Source organism: Manis javanica, chromosome 6, assembly GCF_040802235.1.
Source record: "Manis javanica isolate MJ-LG chromosome 6, MJ_LKY, whole genome shotgun sequence".
Classification (NCBI taxonomy): domain Eukaryota; kingdom Metazoa; phylum Chordata; class Mammalia; order Pholidota; family Manidae; genus Manis; species Manis javanica.
The window spans coordinates 89,598,436-89,619,964 of NC_133161.1; the positions used below are offsets into that span (position 1 = coordinate 89,598,436).

At 41.0% G+C, this 21,529-nt stretch overlaps 1 protein-coding gene and 1 long non-coding RNA gene across 5 annotated transcripts in view; one reads left to right on the forward strand and one right to left on the reverse strand.

The window, feature by feature from the left end:
* NAMPT (nicotinamide phosphoribosyltransferase) overlaps window positions 1-3,813 on the reverse strand; it is a 33,578-nt gene extending 29,765 nt beyond the window's left edge. For 2 of the 4 annotated variants that reach the window (XM_073239007.1, XM_017679882.3), the window contains exons 1-2: window positions 3,659-3,813; window positions 2,930-3,033 (exon numbers count right to left, since the gene is read on the reverse strand). In XM_073239007.1, the coding sequence (XP_073095108.1) occupies window positions 2,930-2,986 (57 nt within the window). In that variant the 5' untranslated portion in view covers window positions 2,987-3,033; window positions 3,659-3,813. Of the gene's footprint in view, window positions 1-2,929; window positions 3,206-3,658 lie in introns of those variants that run through there. The other 2 variants (XM_017679898.3, XM_037003611.2) reach the window with 2 other exon arrangements.
* The window catches only part of LOC140849938 (uncharacterized), a 47,012-nt gene continuing 27,664 nt past the window's right edge, over window positions 2,182-21,529 (forward strand). The window contains exon 1 of the long non-coding RNA XR_012132376.1: window positions 2,182-2,309. This is a non-coding gene — a long non-coding RNA (uncharacterized lncRNA). The remainder of the gene's footprint in view (window positions 2,310-21,529) is intronic.

Genomic DNA, 21,529 nt, shown 5'->3' on the forward strand with positions numbered 1-21,529 from the left:
AGAAGATGTGATACATTTACACAATGGAATATTATTCAGCCATAAGAAAACAAATTCTACCATTTGCAACAACATGGATGGAGCTAAAGGGTATTATGTTCAGTGAAATAAGCCAGGCAGAGAAAGACAAGTACCAGATGATTTCACTCATCTGTGGAGTATAAGAACAAAGCAAAAACTGAAGGAACAAAACAGCAGCAGACTCACAGAACCCAAGAATGGACTAAGTTACCAAAGGGAAAGGGACTGGGGAGGATGGGGTGGGAAGGGAGGGATAAGGGGGAAAAAGGGGCATTACTATTAGCACACATAATGTGGGGTGAGGGTGGGGTACAGGGAAGGCAGTATAAAACAGAGAAGACAAGTAGGAATTCTATAACATCTTACTATGCTGATGGACAGTGACTGTAATGGGGTATGTGATGGGGACTTGATAAAAGAGGAAGTCTAGGAACCATAATGTTGTTCATGTAATTGTACATTAATGATACCAAAAAAAAAAAAAGAATGGAACAGAAATGCATCTTTAAATGATCCCCAGTTATTTGGAAACTGATCAATGGCTATTACAGAGATAAGTGGGAAAACAAAGAAAGACCCATCCTTTATGAAAAAATCCTAAAAGCTTTTTAGCAAACCCAAATGCACCTTTCCCTTGTATGTACAATGTAAATACAACCCAGTAGCTGTATTTGCTATAAGCCATTTTGAAAATACAAATGATTAATACTTAATGTTAAGTGTCCTTTTTATTTGTAACAAGAACCCAAGATGAAAACAGAAGAAAACACCACATTTACCTGTTCCTTATTATACGTAAGTATGACATTACAGAAATGAATGACCCCTTCCCCAGCTTTAGGAAAAAGAAATCAACAACGAATCTAAAGCTACTAGTTCTCTACTTAAAACTGGCCAATAGTTTATAAGTGCTGTTAAGGATATGTAATAGTCCCACATAATTTCCAAATTTCATTACTTCTAACCTCAAGATTATCACTCTGTCTCTTCTTCACCTGAGAAGATAAAAAGGTAAAAATGGAATATAGGTTGTAAGAACCCTAAAAATGTAAAGAAAATGAAAAAGACTAAAATGTGAGTGTGGAATGCACAATTTAGTTTATTGTACTGCTACAAGCCATTGGTATAAAACATATTAACCTAATCAAATCCCCTTAAGTGGATTTTTTTGGGAGAAAATAAAAAATTATGCAAGACAAAAATCTAAGGTTTTATATTAGAAACGGGATAAAACAAACCCGTCTGACCTGAAAAGGAACAGGAATAAACTTATGTATAATAGAAACTAAGAACTAAAGGAACTTAAAGTTTTGTTTTTAAAAGACCAATCACCCTCCATTTACATTTCCCATTTTCAATCAAATCATAATTACATTTAAAAAATTGAAAATTATTTTAAAGATTTAGTTAAGAAAAAATATTTTAAAAATGTACTTAAGAAAAAACTACGAATGAGACCATTCTAAAATCACCATTAAAGATTCTCAATACACGATGATTGAACTGAGAACACCAGACAAGTTTTAAGGCCAAGTAAACTATACTTGATAATATGATGATTTTGCAATAGTGTGCCTTTCCAGTTTAAAATTCCATTTAAAAGGCCACTTACTGGTGAAACTTGGTTCTACTTTAAATTAATCACCCCTCTAAATGATAAGTAAACTTTTAAGCCAATTAGGAAGAACTGGACAAAATAGAATTTAAGTAAAATGAGGTTCTCCAAAATACTTTCTCAAAATGTTTAAGGAAAGAAACAAAAAGCAAAAGATCACAATAAAACCCAAAAACTGAGAGCAGTATACTTTCGCACTATATCCTAAACCCTGTTGCTCAAGGAAAAACTAAAATTTATTTTGCTCAAGTGGGGTTTCTGGTCTTTTCATCTTTTAAAGTGTCTTGGCTAACAAAACTTAACCAAGTATAGTCCAGTTTACTTCACATAATTTGGAAACTAGGAGAAAGAACATTTTTCACATTCTTCTCTAATTTTCCTTTACTAGTATAAGTTCCAAATAAAATTAATGGGGCAGTTATACTTGCAAGTGCCGTTAGGCATATTAACACAATGTTGCGACACTTCTCTCTTTACAACTTCTCCAAGGTTAAAAACTGTTCTTTTAACTCCTCGTGTTTCACTTTCCTTTTCTCAGACATCCTGTTGAGTCCCTAATGGAATACAGGCGGACCAGCCTCTGCAACAGAGGAGCATCACCAGAAGCAAAGGAGTTTGAAACGGGAGCCTAGGGGAGTGGGACGGGGGAATCCAGAACCGCTACCGAAGGCAGGTAAGTGTCCTCCGCATCCCGGCCACAGGCAGAAGGAAGCGGCTGCTGCTCCCGCACCCGTACGAGGACTTCGGCCACCCCATCCTCGGGAAGGGACCTACCTGCCCAACAAGGGCGGCAACACACCTAACTCAGCTCGGCGGGGAAAACCCCACTTCCCAAACCGTTCCTCCACAGGGAGCCCCGGAGGCCGTTATCTAACTGACCGGCTCCTCGAGCGAGCCCTCGCCCGGGCCCGCCCCGGCCCGGGGCCAAAACGCCACGCTCCTGGGAAAAGCGTGCGCTCAGCCGGTGACGCCCCAGCCGCACCGGCCGCGGGCCTGCAAGGCCCGCCCGAGCCCCGAGGGCCGAGCCCCGCAGCGGGCAGGCGGGAGACGCCGACTCGGCCCGCCTCAGCGCCCGCCGCACCCCCAAGCCCTGCATCTTGCAGCCCATTTCTCCACCCGCCTTCTCCCCACTGCGGCGCCAGCTTCACCTGCCCCCGTACCCACTCCGCCGCCGCGCCCGCGCCTTCCTCAGGTCACCCCGCGTCACGACCCCGGGCCGGCCGCCCCCCCGCCCCTCAGCCTCCCTCGTGCTCGCCCGGACGCGCCGCACCTGCCCCCGCCCCAAGCTTCTACCTTGTAGGAATCGGTGGCCAGGAGGATGTTGAACTCGGCCTGTGCCGCAGCATTCATCTCGGGCCGGAGAGTGGGGGCCGCGCGTAGCGGGCTGCCCAGCGCGGCTGCAAGGAAGAAAAATGAGCTTCACCGCGCTCCGTTGCTTAAGTCACCGCTTGGTGGGAGCGCGAGGGGGAGAGGAGGGAGAAACGGTGCGGAAGGAGGTGCCAGAGGAGGGGCAACCGTGACGCGGCGGCGGCTCGGGCGCTCTATCCTCGCGCGCTCTATCCTCGCGCGCTCTGTCTAGGGACTCCCGCGGCCTCCTCACCTCCCTACTCTCGCCTCCGCCCCCTCACCCCGGGGGGAACGCGAGGGGCGGGGTGCGGCCGCGCGTGCGCAGCGCGCAGGGGGCGGGGCTGACGAAGAGGACGTGAGGCACGCTCTCTCCCTCCCAGGCGCCCGCTCCGGGAAGCCGGCGGCGGCGGCGGCGGTGGTGGGGCGTTCCAAGCTCGTGATCCGAGTGCCCGCGTGGGTTTCATTTCCCGGCAGGGGCGGCGCGGCTCCGGGAAGGGGCATTGCCAGCCTCGCCCCTCCTATGATTAACGGGTTTTCCCGCCCCGCTGGGACCTTGCCGCCCTACCCAGCCCTGGCCCGTTTTCCGAGTCTTCCTAAAAGTCACGCCACCCGGTCGGGTGCCGGGGAGCCTCCCTCTTCCCGGCTCCGCGTCCCCGTCGCGTCCCCTTGACTCACCTTTGTCTCCGGCTTGGATTAAGGATCGAGCCTTTCGCGTCCATCCCTCGCCCTCCTACTCTTCCTTACCCTCGTAAAAAAATCCGAAGCCAGGGGCCCCTTTAATTGAACGGACTGACTGCTTTCCTCAGGCACTGCGACTGAGCTCTTGGATCCTTAGAGGAATGTTTGACTCCAGGAGAAAATAGGCGGGGAAACTCCCGGAAGGGTGGGAGTTGAATTCCGTTCTCACAGATTAGGAGAACAAGACCTACTTGACACTTAATATTGCCAAGAAGTAAACAGGCCAAGTCTGACAGGGTGCAAAACTGACTTGTCTTAATAGTCGTTAAATCTTCGGACACAAGTTGACAACTTCAAGTAAAAAAGTGAAATGTCGGATGACTTCACTCAAATGCACATCATCTCGCGCACTTCTCATATGTAATTGCATTTCTCCGTAAAATTAAGATTCCCATTGTCCACATGATCAATAGCTGCTTTTTTTTTTTTTAATTTTAAGATTATTGCAAGATACAAGTAACCAGGAGAAAAGCAGTTTAACGAAAACTGGTACAGGAATTTTTATAGACTCCTTCAAGTTAGTGGAAGTCTTTCTTTATCTGGGGGTTCGGCGGGAAGGGGTGGGGGTGACTGAATTGAGAGGGATTCAGCACAAGAAAACGGAGACCTCTTCAATTAAAAGCAACTTCCGGTCAGTCTGTCTTGGAGTCCGTACAGATACTTGACAGTCGTCTCCATCTACAGATAGATTCAATACAGGCAAAATTCATGGTAGCAGGGAGATATCTACACACTTACCAAGGTAGTAAATGATACTAAACAGTTTAAAACAAAAGGGGATTTTTTTTTTGGTTGACCCTCCCTGTGTTTACTGGGAAACATTACTTTTAAAAATATTTAAATAAGTAAATTATTTACAATTTTTTTATTTGGGGATGTTTTTGTTACATAAGCTCAAACAGTGCAGTTCAAAGAAGGAAAATGATTCCTTTTGCCCTCTTAATTTGGTGTTTTCTTCATTTAAAATTTCCATAATCGACTTTACTTAGATGACAAATTCTTTTTGCTTAGCTTCCTGGAATCCATGTATGTATAACTGATCATTGTCCTATGCTTCTGTATGCAGAAAAAAAAAAGGATTTGAATTGCAAAGTGGGCTTTGGTTTTGGTAGCATTTTTTTTTAAAAGCAAAATGAAATTTGATCCTGCAATCTTTTTGAGTTGAATTTGCAGTTTAAAGTGAAAATATTTAATATCAGTGCAAGTAAAATGTTCATATTGAACTGACATTGCTAATTAAATACAGAACAGTCATCAGGTCTGCACATACATTAGTGACTTAAGCCCTCAGCAATCTCCAGAAGCAAAGAGGAAAATGAAGCCAAGTTATCAATAGAAAGTCACCAGTTGCCTAAGATAGATTAGGCATGTTCAATATGTAACTACATGCTTAAACAGAACCAATTTTGGATAAATCCATGTTTAGAACTATGCAATTATCACCAGATATGAAGTCAAAGTTTCATTTTGAAATGGCCCCTTGAATATTTAACGGTTAGCATGTAAAAAGTCTGAGAAACTGTTTCTCATAGGTTCCCACAACGTGACAAATAATAACTAATACAGAGACCCAAAAGGACCCCCTTTATCCAAAGCCCTGGATTAATCTACCATTCCTACCAAACAGCCAGGCAAAGCAGGGTGAATTGGGCATCCAGCAACTTGTTTACATCCCTCGGAATGCTATGAAAGGCTGGTGACTAATATATTAGTCAGGCCAAGTAGGTATTACTGTACCACTCCTGTTCCATAGACCATTCCAGACAGCCTTTGTTATACTGTTTTTCAAAGTTGCCACAGATATTTTAATCCAACCTAATTTCACCTCAGTAAAAAACACTGGAAAAGTAGGTATAGGACTTGCCTATCTGCAACTCCGGCCAGTGGGTTTACCCATCACCCTTCATAATTTCCTCCTCTAACCTTACCAAGCAGCAAAAACTGTCACAAGACAAATGTAAAAGAGAAACTTTTTAATTAAGTGTAGATCTTTTTCTTATTCGAACTTTCATGGCCCTTTGGGGACCTCCCAGAGTTCTAATTTCCTACAAGACTCCATCTACAGTAAGATAGGGGTCCTCATGGCTCTGCGTTGTCAGTGCTACCCAACCTCAAGTTCTCTTTAATGATTCAGTCAGCTGAGTCAACCACCCAGAAACAAACAACTGAATCATCCTAAAAGTACAGAATAGAGCAACTGTAACCCACATACAGGAAGCATTAGTGTACACACATGGATGGTCACAGATATTCCACTGCAAAATGTCCTTGTACACTTTCTGTAAGGTCCTTGTGGTCTGACTGCTATGCTCTCCTAACCGACTGTTTGCCTGGATGATGCTAAGTTGCCATCTACCTGATGTTAAGCTCTCTTCAAATCTCATATTCTGCAGAAAGTATTCCCAATCTAAGTATGTTGCATGGTGAGTCTCAATTTTCCCATCTTAGTTAAATATTGTGTTTTTGTTTTCTATTATACCCAAACTTTTTTTTGCTAGTTCCAACCAAATAAAATGGGGAATAAAGGTAGAAAGTGAAAAGAGGTTTGAATTCATCTTTAAAACTAGGGTAAATGTATACATGTTATGATACTATGTGTGGGGATTTGGGTATCATAATTATTGAAAAATTTTCCTCATGGTTCCTTTGAGATTCAATGGCCAAAATTAATGACAGAGAATGAGACTGTTACAAAACACTGTCAAAATCTTTAAATGCAGTGTCTTCCTAAGTGAGACTTGCTTACCATTGATGGCATATGAGATGCATATCAGTGGTATCCAGATAAGCATTTAAAATTTTCCAATAATTACGTATTATTTTTAATGGATTTTAGAAAAATACAGCTAGCACATACAACTTGATTTTTCTTGGGAATTATTAATTAGGATAAGGTCAGCATAGGTGGGCACTCAGACAGGTGAATCTTACGATTTTTCCTTGCCTTTCTTAACATACAGCTGTTTTCATATCCTCGATGTAAAACTAGTTTTCTTGAAGCAGCTAAGCATGAAAGGGTATAAACTGTATGATTTCAGTTACATGGAACTCTTGGAAGGCAAAACCACTGTGAAAGAAAGCAGATAGATGATGTCAGGGGCTGGGGTTAAGGGGAAGCAGATTGACTACAAAGGGGCTCATATGAGGACACTTTTCAGGGTGATGGAAATGATATATGTAGTAGTGATTGTACTATTATATACATTTGTCATGCTTACAATTGGTGAATTTTGTTGTATTTTAATTATATCCTAATAAAACTGAACTTAAAAATACTGGTTTTGTTGAAATTATTTTGAAGATCCACCACCCATTCTGTTTTCTTATGTTCCATTCCCACATTTTATTGTTCCCATCTCCCTTTACATGATTTGGAGATGAGTACCATTTACAGTCCTCAGAGAAAAGATAGTTGTTGAAGCTGCTGAACATTTATAGAACCCCAATGCCAAAAGGAGTTTCCTGTTATTAAATAGGAAGTAGAAAAAGGAATCCCAATGTGATTCAATTCAATAGCAATGTATAAACACCTGGTACACACATAGCACCGTAAAAGAAGCACTGGAGGACTTCAAGAGGAAATGTTTTATTTTTCCTGTTTTTTTTTCTAAAGTAGCCATGAAGTGACTGGGATCTGGAACAGGGTGGGGGTTGGGGAGACAAAACAATATAGGTAGTTATTTATTCTCCCCAGTAAATTTGGCCTTGTATGGTGAGAGAAATAGAAAGTTGTGTGTGGATATAACCCTTAATTGCAGGAACCATCAGGGCCTGAATAAAGATCAACCAGTGCCCCCACCCAGTATCCATGGCCCTGGCTTTTTCTATACCAAGAAGGCTCTACCTCTATGTGTGCGATGTTCAATTGCAGCCTTGCATTCTTTGGTCAGTACCTCCTGCCTTTCTAAATTCACTCACTCTCCTCCTAATCTTGCTCTTGGGACCTGTGTCCATCAGGCAGCATTTGCCCACATGACTTTCCCTTCTTCCTATCTAGAACTAGCCTAGATTGCATCCATTCCTAATCAACATCACCTCTGGCTCTTTTGTTCCCTAAATGGTCCCCAGATCCTTACCTCTTTTTGCTATAAAACTATCTAGTGTACTGAGCCCAAAAGGAAACATCTCACAACCAGGAATTTGCCATCCACAGCAGGACATGCAATGCTGTCTGGGAATCTTCTTTATTCCTGCTATTCAGTGTTCTTTTCCATTTTGCTCAGCAGTTTGAAATGTTTACCTCTCTCCTCAGACTCCATACCTTCAAATAACTCCCTCCCTCTCAGCAGATGAAGAGTTCTCTATGTCCACAAAGAAAGCCATGGCTGTCAATGGGAACTCCCTAAACCATAACAGCTAGGGAGCAAAGGTCTGTCTTATTTAGGTGTCTATGAGCCAAGTGCAGCATCAGCACATAGCAGGGGCTTAGTAAATATCGACTGCATCAATGGCAGAGCAACTTCTATCACCAAACAAGTAGGATGGGCCTCATGGCTGATTGTGCTACTGGCCAGTCATCGTCCCTCTTGCCAGTCCCGCTTTATTGAGCTCAGGATCATGGGAGTTGCTTTAGCCATGAAATGTGCACTGAGGGGATGGGCATCACTTACCAGTAGGAGTTTGTGAGCTCATGCATCGTTTGCCATCCTCTCTTTACTTCTGCCACAAAGACTGTAGTGTCCAGATAGGGGCTGATGCACATGCTGAAATCCTGAAATGTAGATAACACAGAATTAAATCAGAGCCTACTGGCACTGGACGTATAGTGGGAGAAAAAGAGAAAGTGAGATACCATTCTTGATGTAAGCTGTGAAGATTCTGTAGGTTGTCAGCACAGCATAACCAGGTTTGTCCTGACAGATAGGGGCCTCCACACGTTTCTTTTTCTCTGGGTTCAGGGAAATATGTGCCCCTTGTTCTGCCCAGGTTAATCTCTCTCAGTCTCTCGGGTCATCACCATCAGCCATCACCCCTTCTCCCTACTGAAACTTCAACACTCCCCCTTTCTGCTGATTGTCCCTTGGCAGATTCTAAGTCTGGGGAGAGGAAATCCTGGGGCAAAATACCTCTTAAAACCGAAATCAGTCAAAGGGAGAAACAAAGTTTAAAATTCATGTATTGCTTACAAACTGCAGTCCCAGGCATTCTCTCTTTCCTGCTCCTGCAGAAGCAAAACCGGCCTCCCCTCACCTCTCAAGTACAGATAAGCCCTCAGTTGCCCAGGTAATTACCCATTGATATGGAGAAGAACTTCTCTCTACCCCTTAGGATATGCAAATGTATCAAAGCCATATTTCTTTCCACCTCTGGATGCCTATTGATATGCAGATGTACTAAAGCCAAGTGAGATATTCTGGAAATATTACACAGATAGACACATCTGAATGTCTCCCATTCCAAAGAACAAAACCGAAAAGGTCAAATTCCTTTCTCAGTATCACAATCTCTCCTTTTCCAAAGCAAAAGGGGTCCACCTCCCGTCTCTGCTTTCTTTCCTCATTTTACCTACTTCAGTTTGTATGGGACTGTCACTTTTAAGCTGGCAGACCCAATATTTCATATATATTGGCTAGTAACACCAGAAAAAGAAAAGTTTCTTGTCTTTTCTTTCTTTACCCATTATCCCTCTTGTTTTTCCCTCTTGTTTCACCAGAGGGAGAGCATTTTCTCCAAAGGAAGTCTAAACCTATTATTCCACAGTTCTATCTACCATGGAATTTGGCCATAGGACCCAGAAGAAACCACTTGTTACCTACTTCAAAATTTATCTGGGCCTGGACTAAGTACCTCCTTCTTTCCCAATGGTGAATTGCCTCTTCACCTATAGCACCTGTTAAACAGAGGCTAGGGGACATTATGGATTCCATCTTTGTACCGGGGTGTTAATTATACTATCCTGGGGCCCACTCTGAGTCCCAAAGAGCTTTGCCCCATTTTTCATAGGAGATCAAGAGGCTGCTCATGCAAAGGGATCCCTGTGGCCACTCTGAAATCCAGAATTCTAGATTTGGGCACATGGACTTGATTCCCCACAGATGCTTCACACTATGAGCTGCATGTAAGGAAACTGATCTGCTCTTCAAATTCATCCAAACTCAGTAAGAATGAATATGAGCACTACCCTGAAAAGTGAGCATGTCTGTATATCCTATTTAATTAAAATAATCCCATTTAATTACAGCCCATGACTCTTGCCAAGAGTCTTTTTAAATGATCTGTTCTGTTAAACTATGCTTATGATACTATAAACACTCACAGAATAAGTCATTGTTCTAGTTTTTGTTTCTCCAAGTCTTACCAACCTTGTGAAATAATCCAGAGTTTGTGAAACAAACAAAATGGTTTAGATTTACAGTCTTCTTTTCTTCCAAATTATCCCAGCTCCTCCCTTTCCAAGGTTTCTAAGAGACTAATTTCAATGTACTAATTACTCTTGGGTTTTGGGGTCTTTTTTCTGATGCACGGTAGGTCCTTCTGCAGGCACATGTCTGATAGTTGTGCTCATGTGATGACCTTGTACTTTGTAAATTGTGATGCTCCTCAAGGCTCTTCGCTCCCTAGTGATTATAGCTCTTAATACACCCTACAAAACAACTCTGGCTGTTATATAGTTCTCTCATCTCAGATACTTCGGACAACTTGCCCAGGGCCCACCTAGAGGATATCTGAATGGTACCACCCTGTTTAAAAAAAAGAAGTTCTCCCCTCACTTCTCTCAGGATGCTTTTGGTTGCAGATAATGCAATTGCTATTAAAGGTGGTTTAAGTCATAGGGGTTTAATTTCTTCCACAACAGGAAGTCTTGAGGTACTTTTTCTAGGGTGGGTTCAGTAACTCAAAAATATCAAGATTCCTGGCTCTTTCCCCCTTTTCTGCCTCTGTTATCCTCAATGACTGCCATGGCTCTAAACATCATGACCTCACATAGCACCTTGCAGAAGCAAGAAAGAGAAAGTGGGTTTTGTTTTGAGTGCATCTCTCTTTTTATTAGATGTGAAAACCTTTCCCAGGAGCCCCCAGCATATTTTTCTTGGGCCCTCGTGGCCAGAGTTGGAAGTATGCCCACACCCCAGCTGCAAGGGAGGATGAAAAAGTGAGGATGCTGGCATACTCAGTTTCTGAAATGGGAGAGTACCACCAGCAAGGAAGAAGGCATTACGAATGGCTGCCTCAGGGGTCTCCTGTCTCAGACTGAATTCATTGTCTATCTGTATGAAGGAATCTGCCCCTAGAGTTGGCCTCTTGTATCTCCTTCATTGTTAGGAGGTAATAATCTCACCATTTCAGGTAGTTCGCAAAGTCCTTTTCACAGTTTCTTCCATAGCCCAAGGCAGTCTTAATGCAAATAGAACTCATAGTGGCCTTCTTGGTACCCCAGAATCAACTACAAGATATGTAGATCTGAGTCCTATCCCTTCTCCCACCCACTCCCTGGTTTTGCTACTTTAAAGCAACAGAAGGCCATGTTTACTCCTTATACAGGCTAAGAAAAATGTGTGTGGGCTAGCAAAACTCTTTATACATTTTTCCAGAGCTGTCATTAATATCTCTGAGGAGCAATCGCAAAATGATGGCTTATTCTCATATATATATTTACTCAACTATTCTCATTACTTAACAATCTTAAATCATGTGCCCATTGTATCATTACACTGAATCCAGCATGCTATTGGTTCTCATATTGCCAATAATAGTTTTTAGTTACTGTAAGTCCAGGGAGAGGAAATCCCTCTAAAAACCAAAATCAGTCGAAGGGAGAAATAATGTTTAAAATCCGTTTATTGCTTACAAACTACAGTCCTGGACCTTCTCTCTTTCCTGCTCCAGCAGAAGCAAGACCAGCCCTCCCCTTCACCTACAAACTGCAGTCCAGAGCCATCTCTCTCCTCTGTTCTGGAAGAAGCAAGACAGCAAGCAAGCCAGCCCTCTCCCCTTCACCTCTCAGGTTCAGACAAGCCCTCTGTTGCCTAGGTAATTACCCATTGATACGGAGATGAACTTCTCTCCAAGCGTGAGGAAAGATGCAAATGCCCTAAAGCCATACTTCTCTCCACCCTTGAGTATCTGTATCAACTTCAGTTTGTATGGGACTGTCACTTTTAAGCTGGCAGACCCAATATTTCATATATATTGGCTAGTAACACCAGAACCTGCAGATGTACTAAAGCCCGGGGAGACATTCTGGAAATATTACAATTTTACCCACAGTTACCGTCTAGATACTTTTAAGTGTGTTAATGCTTAGACTTAAAGTTAGGGTGAGCTTCTGTTCAACAAATTGTCATCACTATCAACCCAAAGGATTTATTAAGCACTTAATTCCGTGTAGAACTATTTTTAACTGGTATATAAACAAAACAATGCAACACCCTTTGCCTAGAGGCTTAATATTAAACATATGAAAAGTAATGGACAGAATTAAATATTCATAATTTTCACTGACAAAAAGGGAAGCCAAACTCAGGTTGGGCTCAAAGAGACTTCAGAAAGACCATTATTCAATTCTGTTAATGTTTCATGAGCTCAAGATCTTGTTGGACTTTGTGGGGGCCCGGCCTACGGCCAAGGCTGACCCCCACTCTAGCTGGACAACGCCCTAAAGATGGCGCCTGCTTCCTGCTCACCACCCTTTCCCCTCTTCCCTGTTGGGGATTGGCCCAGCAGACTTCCGTACCTGTGCACAGCTCGTGCTGCCTGCTTAGAGTGGCACGTGACACCTATCCGCTTAAAGGTCACGCATGATACTGTCCCGGATTCGTTGGGTGACTGAATATAAGGGAGCCCGCCGGGAGGGAGGAGAGCTGCCCGACAACTGCTGTAACCGCCGTGAGAGATTAGACAATAAAGCCTAGAGAAGAATCAAGACCTTGGGTGTGTTGCTTCGGTCCCTGAAGGGTCGCGACAGACTTAATAGGGATGGATACAATAAAATCTCTTCCTTCTTAACAATCTTAATGTGGAAACCCAAGAATTAGTTTTTCCTCCAGAAAGGACTTCTCATGTCTGATCAGAAACAGCATCTTAGCCTTGCTCTGCTGACATCTCATCTTGAGCCTCTGCTCACTAGCTGCCTCCCGGAGCCCAGGCTATAGAAGTTGCAGCTCCCTTTGGTGCGATGGTCCCTATGAAGGCAGAGAAGCATCGGACAAGCTGAACCTCTTTTAAAGCCATGCTTCTTGTTAGAACACAACAGCCCACATGAAATCTGGTATTACAATGCAGTTAGACTTAATGGCTATAATAGAAACCAAAAACAATGTCCTAAATGATATAAATTTACCTCCTCTGAGAATAAGCAGTACAGAGATTATGTAATGGTTCAGGAATCCATGCGATTTTGCTTCTTGCTAAACCAGCCCTGATGAGAGGCTTTGATCTTGCGGTCTAAATTGGCTGCTCCAACTCTGGTCACTAACTTTGCCTCAATATGGCTCCTGTATGTGGGACAGACTAAAGGGAAGTGAATAAGTGTGTGGAAACCAGCTAAGGGACCATGTAGTCCATATGAGAGATAACAGTGGCTTGGACTAAGATGGCAGAAGTGGAAAGAGAAAGAAATGTGCAGATTTGAAATACTGGAAGTAGAGGTAACAGGACATGTTGAGAAATAATGAGACAGGGACTGTGGGTATAGTCAGAGTAGGGAGAGGGCCTGGGGGTGGGGGAAGCAAGGCGGAATATTTACAGTCAGAGCAATGTAACAATGGGCAAAGAAGTCCCCATTTAAACTCTGTTAAGCATTATGCAAAGTCAAGGTCACACTAATTCTCTAGGGAAAGATACCTAAGAATATAGACATCTTCAGTGAGATCAGTTAAAGGTCAAAAGGCCAGGAGCAACTTGACCTGGAATGTTTTGAGTGTTTTGCAAGGGTAACAGCATAACCAATGACTCTGCTGTCAGCCCTAGCAATCAGACTATGACCCAGCCCACCTTGAGGACAGGGCAGGTGATGCAAGTCCACACCCCTAAGTTTTTTCATGTTCTCAAAAAATCCTCAACTGCCTATAAAACCCCCTAGACAACACACTACTATGGGCTCTCTTGTCTCCTCCTGGCATGAGCCAGGAGCTCTATTCTCTTACTTTATTTCTAAATAAAAGCCTGTACTTTGCTCTCCTACCTTGAGTGTTTGTGAAGCTCATTCTTCAGCTTTGTGAACAAGAACCCTGGCATCAATAAGATGTGCGTGGAAGAGGGGGGGACGTTCATGAGGGGTAGAAGATCTTAGGCTTTGGCTTGAACCACTGGGTAGTTCCATTAAATGAGCTGTGGCCAGCTTCAGAAAGAGAGAAGTAGGAGATCAAATTATGAGTTCACTTTGGGCAGTTTAAGCTTGAGATTTTTATTAGATAATTCTGAGATTACCTGCTTGCCTACTGAGCTTTTGACTAGTATCTGGATTTCTCCTTCCTATGTTCTGGTGCCTAAATTGATACCTGTTCCCAAATGCTTCCATACTTAGGAGTAAACTTATGTCTGTATCCATTTTTCAGTTTTGTTTCTAGAATTTTCTGGCCATTTGCTTTCAGACCAGTCTTTGCAGATTTTAGTTTCCCCAGGTCCATTCTGCCTGGTGCTCGTTTCCCATCCTTAGAATGAGCTCTGATCTGGTGTAGTCACAGGAGACCTTGGGACAGAGTCTACACAAATCAGTCTGTTTGGAATAGACAAATCATTTTTTCAAATGAAACAGGATCTTGGAAGTTTTTGTCTTGCATAATTTTCATCTTTCAGTGTTGTCCATTCACTGGGTATAAACAAAGAAATAAAATACATTTTTAGAAAATAGCCAAACACCAAATATTAGTAAGTTTAACATTTACTATTGATATTTCTTTAGTTTGAGAATAGATATCTATTGCAAATAAAGAGAGAAGCCAAAGAGAAGCTACTATACTCTCCATGTGGAAAATACCTTAAGGGTTTCTCCATGGTCCTAGAGTTGGCCCAGAAATAGTTCCATCAGGTTGCTCAAAGCTGATCAAGCTATAGAGAACTGTGAAACACTCACTAATTGACAAGCAACAGATTGGTCTCTTTGGGGAAAAATTAGTAAGTTGCCATATGAAATAAACCTGACTTGATAATGTGGTCTGTTATCTGTACAGCAAATTCCCTCTGAAAACGAGGTTACATATAAATAATTTGCTTCAAGATACAGAATAATACATAGAGTATTAGATTCACTCAATAGCACCATGAGATATCTCCATTAAACCTTCCATGTCTGGGAAATTAGCTTGCTTTATGCTGGGGAAAATTCTGTCAAGATTTGGGCTGTTGGTCTTCTAGAATCAAAGTACCTTCCTCTTGGATAGTAGTGGAAAACAGTGACAAATTCTACAGGTACCATTTCAATATGCCAGGCAAGTTACAATACAGTTAGAGGTGGAGCAGTTTCATTTTACATTAGTGACATTTGAGCTATGTCTTTTTGACATTGGGATTGATCATTTTCCAATTCTACCAACAACACATTTGTAAGCTGTCTCCTCATCTTTTGGTGTTATGATTACTTGGCTTTCTGTTTTCACTTTCAAAGATGATCATTTCCTTATTTTATGCCCACATTCTGGATATTCTAGTACAGTCCTTCTTGTGCCAACAATATTCAAGTTTTAAGAATGACTTTAAAGTTGTGTGCCAGAACCATTACATTTATAAGAACTCACAAGGTTCTTCACAATTCAACCTAATTATTGATGTGTGTGAATCCACTGGAATGTGATGACTTACATAATTTGGGGGGGCATAAAGGCTCCATGGGCCCTGAATTTTAGTTAGTATATGGATATGTGTTAAAAATTAAAGAGGAAAAAAATGTATATAGATCATATTTATGTATTCCAATTATTTTTACACATTTCAAAGAAATTTGCATTATTTTTGACCTTGTGACAAAAGCTGTGTTAGCAGACATAAAAGATTATGCAATAAATTTGATAATAAAATTTGATAATTTGTGTATGACTTATAAAGTATTTTTAGCTAAACAAGTATTGAACACACAAGTTATCATGAATATTTATAGAATTCAGAAGAACAGGGTAAAAAAATGTAAGTTGATTTTTTTGTTTAGGTTTGCTATGAATTTGCTTTTTAAACATGAATGGGTGTTGACTTTTCTAAAATACTATTTCGGTACTGAAATGTCCACATGGCTTTTCTCTAAGATTTCAGTACAAGAAATTACACTGAATGATTTCCTAATATTGAACTGAATTTGTTTACCAGAAATAAACCCTACTTCTTCACGTTGTATAATTCTTTAATATACTGCTCTATTTAATTTAATATTATACTTAGGACTTCCACAGGTATGCTCAGGAAGTACTAGCCTAGAGTTTTTTTTTCTTTTTTATGCTATATCCTTGCTTGGTTTTAATATCAGATTTTTACTAGTCTCAAAGAATGAATCGAGAAGTTCTGCGTCTTTTCTTATGTTCTGAAAAAGTTTGTGCAACAGAACAGTTTTTTGTTAGAATTCTGTGAACAGAATTGGCCTGATAAATTTCTTTCATTTCTTTCTTTCTAATGACTTTTTTATTTTTGAGGTTTTCAAATACATACAAAAGTAAAGAGTATGACACAATGTAACTTGATGCACCCATCACCCTGTTTCAACAATGGTCAATTCAGAGTCAATCTTGTGAAACTTATTATTTTAAATATTTTGAAGCAAATCCTAGGTACTATGTATACCATATACTCAAACATGGATCTTTAAGGATAAATACTCTTCATTAAAACATTTCCACAATACTATTTTCAAACAAAAATAATAACCCATAATATAATCAAACCCATGCTCAATTTTCCAACTGTCTCATAAATCATATTTTACTATTTGTTTGAATCACAAATGAGGCCCACATATAGCAAATGGCTGATATATTTTTCAATTCTGTTTTAATCTATGGATTTTTCTCCTACATGTATTTTTTCCTTGTGATTTACTTGTTGAGGAAATTAGGTTATCATGTAGTTTCCTTCAGTCTGAATCAGTGTTATCCAATAAAACTTAAATGAGAGTTTACAGGTGTAGCATTAAATTTCCTAGCAGCCACAATAACAATAAATGTAAACAGAGATAGGTAAAATATATCTAAATAATTTGTTTTATTTAATGTAATATATATATATATATTCAAGACATTATCATTTCAACATGTAATCAATGTAAAAATTACTGAGATATTTTACATTCCTTCTCTGGATACAAATCCAGTGTATATTTTACAACACATCTTCACTTTGATTAGCCACATTTCAGGTGTTCAGTTGCCACATGTGGCTGGTGGCTACAGTATTGGACACCATAGGTCTGGATTTTGCTTGGGAAACTCCTGTGGTATAGTTTTACACCTTCCTCTAAACTCTGTATTTATTGTAAATTAGTAGCTCCTGTCAGTTTAGAGGCTTGATTCCTAGACAGTTTATTATTTATTTTTGCAAGACAACCTATGAGGTGATATATTCTCCATCAGGAGGCACATCTGTCTACTTGTCACTCCTTTTGTGATGTTGGCAGCCATTGATACTTAATGTTTAAATCTATTAATTCATCTGGAGTTATCCAGTGGTGATAATAAGATATTACTCTTTTCCATCTATTAGCAGCGATATGTCTGTAACAGAAAAACTTCACCTCATTAACTATTTGGATATCTGGATATATAGTCTATATAAGAAAAGCAAAATAAATTATTCCTTTTTATTTAGTTTACAAAATAATGAGTTGACCTTCTAATAGCCTTCAAATTAGATAAATTAATTTTATTATTATCTATTCTAGTTATCCATTGGTATATTAAAAAATCACCCTTGAACTTAAATACTCTGTTTCTGGGGTCAGGAATTTGAAAGGACTTAGCTGTATGCTTTCGGTTCAGGGTCTCTATTGCAGCCAGACAGAGGCTGGAGCTGATCTCGTGGGGGCACTGGTGCAACTGAGGGCTGGCTGGGCATTTCCCTCTTTTCTTGTAGTCTCAGGGCCTTCCCATGTGGATACTCTACATGAGCTAGTCTGGGCTGCTCCCAATGTGTCAACCTTAAGGCAGCCAGGTTGCCTACATAGTGGCTCAAGACTTCCAGAGTTAATTTTTTTGCCTTTTATGACCTAGCCTTGGGAGTCTCACACTATTACTTCCATCCTCCTTTCCCTCGTATCCCTCCTATCCCTGATAGAGTGGCTATCAGCCTTCCAGTCATATATTATCTATCTATTGCTGTATAGTGGTATCACCACTACTTTAACAGCACAAACATAATATGCATCTGTTACCTCCCAGTTTTGTAGGTCAGAAGTCTGGGTGTGGCTTAGCCATGTCCTCAGCTTCATGGCCTCACAAGCTATAATGAAGGAATTGGCCAGCGTTTCAGTTTTACAGGAGGTGTGACTGAGGAAGACTCCACCTTCAAGCTCCCATGGCTATTGGCAGCAGTCCGTTTTCATGGACTACTGCACAGAGGATTTTAGTTTTTTGCTGATTACTGGCTGGAGGCCATCCTTATTCCTTGTCCCATGGACCTTCCCAGTATGGCTGCTAGCTTCCTCTAAGCCAGCAAGGGAGAGAGAGTCTCCTAACAAGATGGGCTATAATCTTGTGGAATATGATCAGGGACATACAATCCTCTCCATCTTGGTCACCTTTGCCGTATTCTATTAGTTGGAAGAGCAAGCCTCAAGAAATGGGGGCCACACAGGGCACTTCAGCTTTCTTTCAGTTTTCAAAATATGCCATGATCTGTTCTGTCTCAGGCAGTGGAAAATGCCTCTGCTGTCCACTGCTCTGTATGGAGCAGGGAAACCCAGGCTGAAAGGGGAGGGACCCTCTGGTCCAGCTCTTTTGATTGCAGTTGTTCATATTCTTGCCTAATTGTGCTCCTTGTATGTGTGGATCCTTAGCTTGAGGGAGGGAGCAGCAAACTATGGTCCTCAGGCCAAATCCACCCTGCAGCCTGCTTTTGTAAATACAGTGTTATTGGAACACAGTTATGTTCACTCACTTACATATCTATCGCTGCCTTCACCCTGCAATGGCACAGTTGAGTAATTGCTACAGGGACTGCACGACTCACAGAACCTAAAATCGGGGATAGAACTCAACTGAGAAAAGAGAAATACCTACAGTGCAATTAAGGAGATGCTCCTTTTTTTTAAGGCTGACCCTGTATTCACATGACCTGAGCATGAGCATCTTCTTAAATTTTGCTCACCAGTCACTTCTCTAGACTTATTCTATTCCCCGCCTGCCTAAAACACCTACTATGTGGACCTTAATAGAAACTGTTCCCCTGGTTTAGAGTATCTCTGAAATCATTTGTATTTCTGGGATTGTCATCTCCTGCATATGATACAAACCATATTTTCTACTTTCTGCTTTGTCAATCCGATCATACATGCTGTTTATTTTGTGATTCATTAAATTTTTAGGTACTTTTTTTTTTCTATGAATTTTGGGTAGGAGGAGAGTTAGATATATTTTATGGAGAAATCTAATGACAATTTAGTCTAATATGTAGCATTTTAATATAAATGTTATTCTTCCCTTGTTCCAGTTTTTTCAGTTTTCATATAAAATCTATTATTGAGAGGTCTATCTTTTCAGATAAAAATCTGACAGTGTTACAGAGGACCTGGCATACAGTACATATCCTTTCCCAATCACCTTTTGGTCCAGTTCCTAAAAGGCTCATAAATATGTCACTGGGAATTTTATTCATATTGATTTTTTCCTCCTCTGACTCTTTTATGCTTATTACATTATTACATTATTAATATCTTTCTTTACCTATTACTGCCTGCATTGCAAACAAAACACCATTACTGACTTGTTTATTTATTTAGCTTCTACTTTGTGCCAAGTGCTGTGTTAATTGCTAGGGCGACAGTGTTAATGGAAAAACCAATGCTGTTTCTGTGTTCATGGCATCTACAGTCTAGCTAGGGAGACAGAGATTGATCTAATATTGAATGAGGAAACCATGGTAAGTCATGTGAAAGAAAGATACAAGAAGCTTTAATGTCTAAAAGATGGTCTTGACCTGGGCTGGTAGTACTGGGAATGCTTCCCTGAGAAAGTGATGTTTGAGTTGAAATCTGCAGGAGTTGGAATTAATTAGGTCAATTTGGGGAGAAAGAAAAAGTATTTGGGAGAGATGGAACATTTTATGCAAATGCCCTGAGGGAGGACTGAGTATGTGTACTTGGAACTAGAGGAAGACCCAAAGTGATCAGAGGTCTGATAGTCACTCCCATAAGGGAAAGTATTGAGAAACAAAGCTGAAAAGAGCAGGCAGGGGTCACATTAATACATAGTGTGAATTTTGGTTCTAATCTTTAGAGCAATTGGAATTGATTGATAGACTTTGAAGCTGGGAAATGATATGATCATATGTAGATTAAATTAAACAAAAAGCAGCTTCCAAGAAAGTGGAAAATTGGATGGAGGATATGAGGTGACTAGTTAGGAGGCTGTTGTAATGGTTCAGATGAGAGTTGGAGGTAGATTGGGCTATGGTGGTAAGAGAGGAGATAAAGGGAAATGGATCGATTCAAGAGATATTCAGAAGGTAACATGAACAACTGTCATAGTTTGGATATGGGGAATGAGCAAGTGGTGGTTGGCAAGGATGACTCCCAAGCTTCTGGCTTCTTCAGCTGAGTGGATTTTGGTGCCATTTACTGAAATACAAAGCACCGTAGGTGAACTAAATTGGGGGAATAGATCATGTGCTCCATTTGGAACTCGCTGGACTTCCTGGACCTGGATGTTTGTTTTCTTCACCAGGTTAGGGAAGTTTTCAGCCATTGTTTCTTCCAATAATTTTTCTGCCCCTTTCTCTCTCTCCCTCTTCTCCTTTTGGGACCCCTGTAATACAAATGTTAATCCATTTGATGTTGTACTATTAGCCCCTTAAGCTACCTTCACTGTTTCTCATTCTTTTTTATTGTTGTTGCTCTGACTGGGTGAGTTCTGCCATCTTCAAGTTCACTGATCCTTTCTTCTGCCTCATCTAATCTGCTATTGAACCTTTATAATGTTTTTTTTTCAAGTTAGTTATTGTATTCCACAGCTCTGTGACTTCTGTTTGATACTTTCTTATATTTTTCTATCTTTTCCTTGAAGTTCTGTGTTTGGCTATTCTTCTCCTGAGTTTGGTGAGCTTCTCCTGAGTTTGGTGAGCATTTTTATGACCACTACTTTGAACTCTTTATCAGGTAAATTATTTATCTCTGTTTCAAAAATTTTTTTTCTATGATTTTCTCTTGTTCTTTTGTTTGGAACACATTCCTCTGTTCCTTCATTTTATTTGACTCCCTGTGTTGGTTTCTATACATCAGATGAAACAGCCACCTCTCCCAGTCTTGAAGGGTTGGCCTTGTGTAGGAGCTGAACATTATTGTTCAATCCTCTCCTAGCTCTTGGTTGTCTCTCAAACCTTTGTGACTGTCCAAGAAATCTATTTTACTTTTACTAGATCCCAGTAGTTGAGGATGTGCTAAGTGTCCCAAAAGGGAGGATCTCAGTCAGCACCTAGATTCAGGCTGACTGGAAGCCAGACCCTCAAGCAGTAGCTTTTAAAGAATGCAAATATATACAGTCCTGTGGGACTGCAATCTTAAGTTCCTTTGGCCACCAGAGCCAGTTGAGCTGGATGTGTTCCCTGGGGCTCCAGATAAATGTATAAGCTCCTTTTCTGGGAGACACTGTCAAACTGTAGCAAGGCAGAGGCAGATCACAAAGGTAGCACCCCTGCCCTGCTACATTCCCTGAGAGCAGCTCTATAGCCTCTATATGT